Source organism: Hemiscyllium ocellatum, chromosome 3, assembly GCF_020745735.1.
Source record: "Hemiscyllium ocellatum isolate sHemOce1 chromosome 3, sHemOce1.pat.X.cur, whole genome shotgun sequence".
NCBI lineage: Eukaryota > Metazoa > Chordata > Chondrichthyes > Orectolobiformes > Hemiscylliidae > Hemiscyllium > Hemiscyllium ocellatum.
This window is the reverse complement of record NC_083403.1, coordinates 14132019-14144209: the sequence shown is the minus strand read 5'-3', so window position 1 is coordinate 14144209 and position 12191 is coordinate 14132019. Positions and strand designations below refer to the sequence as shown.

Sequence of the window (12191 nt, the reverse complement as noted above, 5' to 3'; positions counted from 1 at the left end):
AGTCCTTCCTTTTCACTAGAATATTCTTTTGCTAAGCACTTTGAAAAATTACTTTGAAAATCCTCCACTGCCCCAGTCTACTTCAGCCAAGTCCTCCCTCGTTCTATTGTAGTCCCCCTTGTTCAAGCACAGGACCCGAGTATTGGATTTTATCTTCACACTCTCCATCTGTATTCTAAATGCAACTAAATTGTGATTACTCCTTCCAAGAGAATCCCTAACTATGAGATAATTAATTAATTCCTGTCTCATTACACAGGATGAGATTTAGGATAGCTTGCTCCGTTACATACTGTTCAAGAAAACGATCACAGATACTTTCAGTGAACAACTCCTCAAGGCTACCTTGACCAAGCCGGTTTGACCAATTGACATGTAGGTTAAAATCCCCATGATAATTGCCATGCCATTTTTACAGGCATTAACTAGTTTTTTGTTTATTGCCCACCCCAATATGATATTATTTGGTGGCCTATTGACTATGTCTATCAGTGACTTTTTCCTTTTTAGGATTTCTACTTTCCACCCAAATGGATTCAACCTCATTCTCCATCGAACCTATACCATCTCTCAGCAACACCCTGATGTCGTCCTTGAATATCAGAACTGCACCACGTCCTTTACCTTCCTGCCTGTCCTTCCAAATAGTCTGATACCCTTGGATGTTTACCTCCCAGTCGTGACTGTCCTGTAACTGTGTCCATAATAGTTACCAAGTCGTATTCGTTCACAATGATTTGTGCCGTTAAGTCATGAACCTTGTTACGAATCCTGCGAACATTCAGTTAAAATGCCTTTATGCTAGCTTTCTTACCCTCCTGATTTTCAATTAATGATCTATATTTTGCTATGCAGGATGCAATTTCAAAATTTATAGATAGTTAACAATGCTTCCAAGTTTTGCACTGAGGAGGCTATTTCTCATAAGGCCATAATATCTAAGAACAGAATTGGGCCATTCAGCCCATCGAGTCTACTGTCATTTGATTTAACATTTCTCAACCCCATTCTTCTGCCGTCTCCTGTTAAGTCTTGATCCTCTCTCTAAACAGGAACCTGTTTCTGTCTTAATTACACTCTAACTTTGCTTCCACAGCCTTCTATGGCAATGAGTTCCACAGATTCATCACTCTTTGGCTGAAGAAATTCCTCCTCATCTCAGTTCTAAAGGGTCATTGCTTTACTTGGAGAATTTGTCCTTGGGTATTAGTCTCTCCTACTAGTGGAAACATAATCTCTGTATTCTGTAAGTTTCAGTCTGATTTCCCCCATCACCTTTCTAAACTCCAAGTACAGACCCAGAGTCTTCAACCATTCCTTGTATGACCAGCCCTTCATTCCCAGAATTGTTCTTATAAGTCTCCTCTGGACCGCATCCAACACCAGCACATTCTGCCTGAGATACGGGGCCCAAATTTGTTCTCAATATTTCAAATGCAGTCTGACCAGAGCCTATTACAGCCTCAACAGTACGTTCTGTTCCTGTATTCTCTCTGAATGAATGCTAACATTGTGTTTGCCTTCCTAACTGACAACTGAACTTGCATGTTAACCTTGAACCCCCAAGTCCCTTTTTTACTTGAGATTTCTGTAGCCTTTCCCATTTTAGAAAATTAATTTACACCTGTTCTTCCCACAAAAGTGCACAACGTCTCACTTTCTTCCATCTGCCATTTCTTTGCCCACTCTTCCAGACTGTCCAATCCCTTCTGCAACTTCCTGCTTCCTCAACACTACCCATCATCCCTCCTGTCCTTGTTTTATCTGCAAGATTAACAACAGTCCTTTTGTCCAGTTGATTAATTTATAAAGTGAATAGTTGTAGTCCCAGCACTGACCCCTATGGAGCTCTGTTAGTCACCAGCTACCATCCTGACAGCTTGCTTTAAAAAGGCACAAGTTGGTGGAATGGTTGGGTAGGTGGCAGGTGAAATTATTCATTTTGGCAGAAAGGGTGCAGAGAAGCAATATGAAATAGAAGGTTAAAATCTAAAGGACAGAAGAACCAAGGTCTGTGGGTGCAGAAGTTATTGAAGGTGGCAGAGCAAGTTGAGAAAGCAGCTTTTTTTTAAAAAAAAGCATAGAGTATCCTGGATAAGTCTAGAGTACAAAAACAATGGGTAAAATACTAATTGGAGTATCACATTCAGTTCTGGTCACCTCACCACCTGAAGGTTGTTATGGTGTTAAAGTGGATGCAGATGAGGTTCATGATGTTCTCAGGAATAAAGAACTTCAGTTACAAAGATAAATTGGAGAAATTTGGACTTTCTTTCCTTGAAGAGGAGATTTGAATGAGGCATTCAAAATTACAAGGTCTGCACAGGGTAGATATGGCAATACTTTTTCCATTGATGGAAGGGTCAAGATCTAGAAGGCACTGATTTTAAAGTAATTCACAAAAGCAATGGCAACATAGTCTTTCATGCAACGATTAGAATATGAAATTCACTGCTCAGAATGATTCAAAGGAGGTATTCAAGGAGTGAATGGATTATCATCATACTCTCTGAAAGGGAAGAATATACAGAGCTATGGGGCAAAGGTGTTGAGTGGTTGTAGATAAATTCCATGTTGAGGTTAAAATCCTGGAAACCCCCCCCCCCCCGATAGCATTTTTGTCTCCCTAAAACAAATGGACTGCTGTAGTTCAAGAAGGCAGCACGCCACTGTCTTCTCAAACGAGGTAAAGGCACATTCCATGAATGAATTTTAAAAGTGCACTTGAGAGACAGCACGGACATGACAGATCGAATGGTCGCATTCTATGCTGTAACCATTCTATATTGAAAGCTGTATCTCTCAATGGGGCTTATTTCTATTCCAGTCTGGACCTGTTTTTCCGTTGGCTATTTGACAAGAAATTTCTGGAAGAAGCTACAGTTCGATTTGAGTGAGTACCTAATGAGAGAGCCTCCCAATATTAACAAGTTGATTCACTCCTTCACCCTATCTATTAAAGTGTTCGTTGTTGTGTGCACAGACGCTCTTGGAGAATTTGAGAGATAAGTGACTGCAGAATCGGGGGACTTGTCTATGATGGAGACAAATCAGAATTAATGTTTCAGGGTCAATGACCCTTCCTTGGAACTGAGAAAGGATCTCCTGACCCGGAACGTTGACTGTGATTTCTGTTCTCAGATGCTGCCGGACCTGCTGAGCTTTTTCAGCAACTTGTTTTCATTCGATTTACAGCATCTGCAGTTCTTCCGGTTCTCATGACCTACGCTGGTCAGCATACGGGTGGAAGTCTGAAGAGCCATCATCTCTAGATGTTAAGAGTGGGAACCTTTTATCGAAAATGTGAACTGATGTATAAATGTTAATTTTATAAAAACAAGTTCACAGCTATATTTCAGTTAACCAAGTGCATTTTGAAATAGATATATGGCAAAGGCCAAGTTCTGTGGATGCGAGAAATCTGAAATAAAACAATGTTGGAAACACTGAACAGGGCTGGCAGCATTTGTGGAGAACAAAACTGAATTAATGTTTCAGATCAATAGCTCTTTATTTGAGAAGGTTGATCCTCTTCCTGTCTCCACAGATGATTTTTGTTGCATCCATTTCTAGCCTTTTCTTAGATTTGTTCCTGAAATTAGGTTCGATTAGATTCCCTACAGTGTGGAAACAGGTCCTTCGGCCCAACATGTCTACACCGACCCTCCGAAGAGCAACCCACCCTCCTCTGATAAATGTACCTAACACTATGGGCAATTTAACAATGGCCAATTCACCTGATCTGCACATCTTTGATGTGGGAGGGAACCGGAGCACCCAGAGGAAACCCACGCAGACGCAGGGAGAATGTGCAAATTCCACACAGTTGCTCGAGGCTGGAATTGAACCTGGGACCCTGTGCTGTGAGGCAGCCATGCTAACCACTGAGTCACCGTTCTATTAACTGTGTTTTCCAAAGGTGTTCTGAGTAGGCTGTCTGGTGTGCCAGTGCAATTGAAATAATTTGTATCTCTTTGGCACCTTGCATCTTTAATGTTTCCAAATCTGTCTCTTTCAGGCCATTGAAGATGTTGCTAGAAGGTGCATCATTAGCCCTTTCTCCCTTCCTCCTCTTTTAATTTTTAATGCATTTTGTGTTTCTCTGCCAAGTCTTTCAGCTCTCCCAATGTTTTGAGAAGGAGGTGTGGCATGTTGCCTAAAGTCTAATCTCCACCCTTCGCCTACAGTCCAGTGCCACTGATCACCTGCTCAGCTCCCCATTTGATGGAACAGTGCTTGCAGATTCCAGAATAAGAATATGTTCAAAGGGGTTTTGTGAAATTCTAGGTGCAGCAGTTATAAAGCATAGAACTGCAAACCCTTCCCTGAAGAGATGGATATGTTTGCACATGTTGCATGTTCCAATGAGTTTGAAGTGTCAAAAATTCATACTCTTCTCCATTTTGATTATTAAATAACTTACTTAGTAAAGCAATTGCATTTCTTTACTAAAACTAATCAAAATGCTATGGCTTCGCTTGGATTTATGGCCTTAGCTGTGTTTTGCAAGTAGTAAGATGCCTGTTTTACAGGTAGTGCAGGGACAGGTAGTGTTGAGGAAATGGGGAAGCTACAGAAGTACGTGAACAGGCTAGGAGAGTACGCAAAGACCTGGCAGATGGAATACAATGTGGGCAAGTGTTTGGTTATAGGAAGAGGCATAGATTATTTTCTAAACAGGGAAAGAATTTGGAAATTTGAACCACAAAGACTTGGGAGTCCTAGTTCAGGATTCTGTTAACCTTAACACGCAGGTTCATTTGGCAGTTTGAAAGGCAAATGCAATGTCAGCATTTATTTCAAGAGGACTAGAATACAAGAGCAAACCTACACTGCTGAGGCTGTAGAAGGTTCTGGTTAGACACATTAGGAGTATTGAAAGCAGTTTTTGACCTTGTATCGAAGAACATGTCTGCTGGCATTTAGAGAGGTTTTCGAAGAGGTTTACAAGAATAATTGGATAAAAGGCTTGTCATATGTTGAACCCTGGAGTTCAAAAGGATGGGGAGTATCCGATTGAAACTTGCAGATTACTGAGGCCTGAATAGAATGAACTTGGAGAAAATGTTTCCATTGGTAGGAGAGACTAGAACCTGAGAGAACAGCCTCAGAATGAAGGGGTGACCCTTAAAACCCTTCAGGCAGAGGGTGGTGTATGTATGGAATTTGTGGCTGCAGAGGGCTGTGGAAGAAAAGTCATTTGAGTTTATTTAAGAGCAAGATAGATTCTTGATTGGTAAGAGTTATGGGGGAAGGCAGGAGAATAGGGTTGAGAAACCTATCAGTCATGATCAAATAGTGAAGCAGATTCAGTGGGTCAAATGATCTCATTCTGCTCCTATGTCTAAGATCTTATAAATATCAGAGTTAAGAACTTTGGGCTAGTGCAAAAGGGTTTGCAGTAGTGACTGGCTTGAGACACTAAATTGGCCTGGTCCTGCTTCTGTTTCTTGTGTTCTTATGAAACTCTGAAGTGCAACAGTATTGATACAATGACTGGCAGGAGTTTACTGCCAGTCATTAAACATGTCGCTGCTCAATGTACATCGTGCTTTGAGCTGCAGTGTTTAATGAGGCCGGACAGTGGCAGAGAAGGGAACAAGAGGAAGCAAAGACTGCATTTCAGGTCCCACTACCTTGTAGGTAAGCCTGATTTAATATGCCAAAAAAATCTGCAAGTAGGAATCGGTTCATTGAGTCACACTAAGACCTATGGCAGAAACTGTCAATGCAGGGCAGGTATTGTCCTCCAATTGTGACCCAGCCACCCTGTAAACAGCTGACCTAAACCAATAATGTCGCAGATCAACTGTTGACAAAAGTATTTTTAAAAACTACCATTTAATCCATCCCTACATTAGTATGCAAGTTAATAGCCAGCATTTAAGAGTTAGTTGTAAGAGCAAATCACATCTTACAATTGTGTTTCCTTGTTTGATATGCAGTTGGCTTTCTGAAAGCTTATTTTGTCAAAGTCGCAGCTAAGAATTTGAATTGACTCTCTGTAAATCAATGCTGATTAATAAAATCCAGACTTATTTAAGTACCTAAATCTGAGATTAGTGACCATCCATCTTAAATGTTACCCATAAAAGTTAGGTCTATATCGGAGCGTTTGACCAAGTGGTTTAAGAACTAATGAATAATTTCTGCCTTTTACATGAACTTTACTCAATTCCTTTAGTCCATTTCCTCTAATCTACAGGGTTCCAGTTTAAACAGGTTATTTGTCGCCGATATACCTGACTAATGTTGTTTTGGGTGTGGAAGTTTATTCTGATATCAAAAGAGCCATTCATCATCATTGTATGTCTATTCATTAGCTCTGTATAATTTTTTTTTTTCCTCAGTCTGTTCTTGCTTTCTATTTTAGGTGTGTCTTTCTCCCTGATAATGGCGCTTTCTTTGTAAACTATGTGATTGCTTCGGCATTCATTGGGAATGCCATGGATCTACTGCGCATTCCAGGCCTATTAATGTACATGATCCGCCTCTCCTTGGCCAAGTCAGCAGCAGAGAGGAAAAACGTCAAACGTGTAGGTGTCTTTGATCCATCTTTCTCCTTTTTTTTTATTTTGTAATGGGATGTGGGCCTCTGTAATGAGGCCAGTATTTATTGTTCATCACTAACATCCCCTCAACTGAGTGGCTTGTTGGGCTTTTACAGAGAAAAGTTGTGTGGATCTGGAGTTGCATGTAGGCCAGAAGTAGGCAAAAATGCTAGATTTCCTTCTCTAAAGAGCATTAGTAAACCAGATGTTTATCATGGTCACCATTGCTGATTTATTATTTGAACTTAAATTCCATTAGTTGTCATGATGGGATTTTAATTTATGTCCCAAGATTGTAAGCTTGGGCCTCTGCCTGTGCAATAATATTAACACTAAGCCGCCATCCCCCTCTATATCAAGCAAGTTGGTTCGAAGGTTTAAACCTATTTGAAAATAATTTAGAAATTATACCCCTGCTCAAGTTTAAGGCGACTTTCTCTCTTCCATGGTTCCCCACCCACCCTGTGACACCACCACCACAGGCACGTCATACACCCAGTCATCCTGTAGGTGAATACCTGAAGGCTGGAATTCCTTGTATTGTCTACAGATAACTCTTGCAGAACTGATGGGTCAAGTGAGTCCTGACTGGGCAGGCAGCCGGAAGCTTGTTGATGAGCGGTGTTGTTTTAGCAGATCCACTGACTTCCAGTCAACCCTGTGCACGTGCTTGGGATTCCTTGTGCTCGGATCTTTCCCAACTTGCACCTAAGCTCTGAACTTAGTGACACGTTCCCATTCAAGAGGAATGGGCATGTAGTTTATTTCGGGTAAATGTGATCTTCCCCATATTCCCATCTGTTTGATTTTAACAAGTATTTTATAATGACGCAACACTGCTAGACAAGGAAGAACTTATAAAACTTCTTGGGGGTGGCTTTTTTCTTTCTTCCCTCAAATTATTGCATTTGCTTGAAATTATGAAGTCTCCTTGGATGAAGTCTTTTGAATGCCCTTCATGTCATGATTCTTAATATCTACTCTGTCCAATGTTTTGAGATTTGAAGTGACAGTTTACTGAAGCTGTTTAGTAGTTTTAACCAATCTGGAGCTGACACTTCTGAAACAGTGTTGCACATCTGAGAGCTATGTGGGCTTTTGTCAGTGCTGAACATACATATATAAAAATCCATTTGCAAGTGCACTTACACTTTAAAAGTCAACTCTGTACTCAAGTTTAAATTGGGAGTTTTGTAGCTTGCATCGTAAGCCCAAGGTATATCTGAACACTGCATGTACCAGAGAATTTCTGAAATAAAAGTAAAGTGCTGGACAAACTCCTCCATCTGACTGCATTTTCTGAAAGAGAGCTAACGTTTTAAGTCCATTTTGAGTCTCTTGAAGTTGGTTTGCTTATTCCAGACTGAGTTAGCTGATGTTGACTAAGGCAAGATTTGGATTGCTACAGTTTACCTAATTGCCCCTTTGGTAAGTGGAGTTCAGTAAGTGGTTCTTATTCCTAATAACTCTTCTGATGTAAAGGGCGCAAGTACTAATGAGCTTATGAGAACAGGGCTTGCAGGAATGAGTCATTGAGCACGCAAACAAATCCTTCAGTCCCACTAGTCCATGCCGGCCATTACCCCAAACTAAACTAGTCCCACTTGGCCCATATCCCTCCAAACATTTCTCATTCAGGTACTTATCCAAATGTTTTTTTAACTGTTACCGCATCCACCACTTCCTCTGGATGTTCATTCCGCACACGAACCACTCTCTAAAAGAGTTGCCCCTCGTGTCCTTTTTAAAAATCTTTCTCCTCTCACCTTAAAAACATACCCCCAATGTTGAAATTTCCCCCACACTAGAGCAAAGATATCTATAACCCTAATGATTTTATAAACCTAAAAAGGTCTCACCTGTCAATCTTCTATGGTCCAGTGAAAAATGTCACAGACTATCCAGCCTCCTCTTCTAACACAAGCCTTCACTCTGAACTTTCTGGTAAATCTCTTCCAACCCCTCCCCAACTTAAGATCTTTCCTATGACAGGGCGAACAGAACTGTACACAGTATTCCAGAAGAGGCTCACCAATGCCGTGTACAACCTCAACATGGCATCGCAACTCCTGTACTCAAAGTCTGAGCAAGGAAGGCAAGCATGCTAAACAGTTTCAGAACCACTCTGTCTATATGTGACGCAAACTTCAAAGAATTATGAATCTGAACCCTTTGGTCTCTCTATTCTACAATGCTACCCAAGGCCCAACTGTTGACTCTTGCTTTTGTTTGTTTTACCAAAATGCAATACCTCACCCTTTGTCTGAATTAAACTCCATCTGCCGCTCTTCAATGAGTCACTGACACTCCTTGATACCTTTCCCATTCCTTCATGGGTGTGTCAGAGCATGTCTGGTAACTTGAATTTTAAAACTAGAATTGCGAAGGTTTTGGAAATAAAGGTATCTTCAAAAGATTTAAGCAGATAAGGAAATGGCTATTCAAATATTTATTAATATAGAGACAGTTTTGAAAATGCTTTTTTATTTTATTAATTGATGTTTACTGCCTCCATTCTCAAATATAAGCTAAATCTGGTATTCTGTGTAGGCTGCCTTCAGTAAGGTTCTGACTATTGCTTAGTGATTTGTGGTTTAAATTTACACTCTCAAACCATTCAGGGACCCCAAAATGCACTTGATATTACCTCATTGTGTTCATTGCCTCTAATCCTTAGGGAGTGAGAAAGGAAGGAAATGGAAAGCAAACAAGAAATGCAAGTGAAAGAGAGGCAAAGAAAAAAGTTGAGTAAATATGAAGGAAAAGTTAAGAACAGGTGAGAGTAAGGGAAAAAGATGATATTGGGACATATTTTTGAACTCAAAACAAATACGTTGGAAGAGGCAGAAACCGGTAAAGTGATGACTGTCCACAGTAATTGGTCATGTTATGCAATTTGCACCAACTCAAATACACTAACTCTACAAAGTTAGTAATCTTGGTCTAATATTAGAATAACACTCCTATGCTCCAGTTTACATTCTTTAACCGTGAATAGATGCTGCACAGCTCTTTCTGAAAACTTATTTTTGACGAGCTACTTAATGAATCTTATTCCATTTCTATTAGGAATAGAATACTTTTTTTATATTTTAGGATCAGGAATGGAATGTGTTAGATACAATTAAAATTTTCTATTTTCCCTCTCACCACAAGTGTCTCACTGATTTTCAATTTTGTTCTGTAGTGGACCATCTTAAAATACATAGTGAAGGATAGAAACTGACATCAGAAATTAGATTCACAAAACCCTTGAATTTCCCCCTCCACATCCCATTCCCTCCACCCAGCCCTTCTGAATAATCCAGGAATTGCAGTCTGTAAGTCTATACTTTAACCTATTTGTTTTCTCTTACATGATAACCCTCCCCTGCCACACTGTTAAGCTCTTGATCGGTGCCTTTTTGACTTCCTCTGAAAAATATTCTCCAGGTCCATGCATATCTCTGAAATCTAAAATGGAAGGTTCATTTCAAACACAACCATGTTTTGCAGCTCACATTCACACAATATTTTATTATAATCTACTGCAAGGTAGTGTTTGAAAGAACAGCCATGTTATGCTTCAGCTTCAGGCATCCAGCACTAGTATCAATAATGCCAGATGATTTATAGAAGCGTTTATTTTATTGTTATCTTAGCAGTCTGCTTCTGACACACACATTCTCATACACGTCATTGAGGTATTTTTGTACTTCCATGTCAGGGTTACTTGATGTTGCTGAGCAGTTTGGAAACAGACCCTTTGGTCCAACCTGTCCATGCTGACCAGATATCCCAACCCAATTTAGTCCCGCCTGCTAGCACCCAGCCCATATCCCTCCAAACCCTTCCTATTCATATACCCATCCAAATGACTTTTAAATGTTGCAATTGTATCCGCCGCCTCCACTTTCTCTGGCAGCTCATTCCATACACGTACCATCCTCTGTGGAAAAAGTTGCCCCTTAGGTCTTTTATATCTTTCCCCTCACCCTAAACCTATGCCTTCTAGTTCTGGACACTCTGACCCCAGGGAAAAGACTTTGCCTATTTACCCTATCCATACCCCTCATAATTTTGTAAACCTCTATAAGGTCGCCCCTCAGCCTCTGATGCTCCAGGGGAATCAGCCCCAATCTGTTCAGCCTCTTCCTGCAGCTCAAATCCTCCAACCCTGGCAACATCCTTGTAAATCTTTTCTGAACCCTTTCAAGTTTACTCGTTAAGATCCTTTTGAGGTAATCAAGAGCACAAGCCCTAGCTCACTGTAACTGAGTCAAGGTTCTAGATGTGAAAGACCACATATAACATATATTCATCCTGTTCTCTTTCTAGTTTGTTTTTAATGTGAAATAATGTTGACATTGTTCATTTTGCTTGGAGCTCAAAGTTGAGTTAGCTGATTCCGATGTATACGTGCAGAAGTGATAAAAATGAAGCCTGCTCTTTATTGATGCCATTGATTTACCAGCCTCCTCCCAGCATTAAATTAATCCCTTCAGCAAATATTCCTGCTGATATTTGTAGTTAGTTTGACTTGTGTGTCTCGGTTGCGTTTTCGTCTTCTAGCATCAAGCATATGAGTTTCAGTTTGGAGCTGCCTATGGGTGGATGATGTGCGTCTTCACTGTTGTCATGACCTACAGCATCACATGTCCGATTATAGTCCCATTTGGTGAGTATTTGACTTGGTGACATGTTAAAGGATGTATCCAAGATGCGCAGCCTCTTCCACCATGCTGAATTAACCAAGATAGAGCAGCGCCATCTCTTCAGTAGATTATCCCATCACTCCCTCTTAGAGTGAGTTTGCTGCTGTCACCTTTGGATGGTTTATCTCTGATGCAGTGCGCCTCTGCCTTGATTTTAAGGTTTAAGGAGTTGATTTATCCAAGATTAGACTTTAGATTAGACTTAGTGTGGAAACAGGCCCTTCGGCCCAACAAGTCCACACCGACCCGCCGAAGCGCAACCCACCCATACCCCTACATTTACCCCTTACCTAACACTACGGGCAATTTAGCTTGGCCAATTCACCTGACCCGCACATCTTTGTGACTGTGGGAGGAAACCAGAGCACCCGGAGGAAACCCACGCAGACACGGGGAGAACGTGCAAACTCCACACAGTCAGTCGCCTGAGTCGGGAATTGAACCCGGGTCTACAGGCGCTGTGAGGCAGCAGTGCTAACCACTGTGCCACCGTGCCGCCCAAATGCTCACTAATAACTGAGTTCTCAGAAGATGAAAAATATTGTTTGTTTTAATGCAACTATGAAATAACAAAAATATAATTGGGAATAGATAGCAATGTATCTGGGTGCTCTTCCCCTTGTGTTTGAGTAATCCTAATTATCATTTTCAGCTAAATACAGCATTTATTTTCAAATAGAGCAACAGTGACCTCTCCTGGAAATTTAAAATCCTAATGCAGTAACAGGTTAAGTTTGACACAACATAATGGTCCTTAGTGTTTTCCATGGTATTCGTTTTACATCATGTACAACAATAAATTAAATTACTTTTCAGTTATTAGTTTACAGCTAATCAAAACATCCTTTTTAATGGAGTGAAATATGAGCCATAATATATGTATTGGTTACAGTGCATGAATGCTCTTTTAATTAAAATCCTTTTTATAATGAGAGCAAAGGATTAA

The 12191-nt window shown here is 40.5% G+C and overlaps 1 protein-coding gene across 2 annotated transcripts in view; it reads left to right on the top strand.

Moving 5' to 3' along the window:
- The window catches only part of LOC132830770 (CSC1-like protein 2), a 196038-nt gene that overhangs the window by 170365 nt on the left and 13482 nt on the right, over positions 1-12191 (top strand). For both annotated transcript variants that reach the window (XM_060848621.1, XM_060848613.1), the window contains exons 18-20: positions 2828-2893; positions 6374-6536; positions 11103-11208. In XM_060848621.1, the coding sequence (XP_060704604.1) occupies positions 2828-2893; positions 6374-6536; positions 11103-11208 (335 nt within the window). The remainder of the gene's footprint in view (positions 1-2827; positions 2894-6373; positions 6537-11102; positions 11209-12191) is intronic.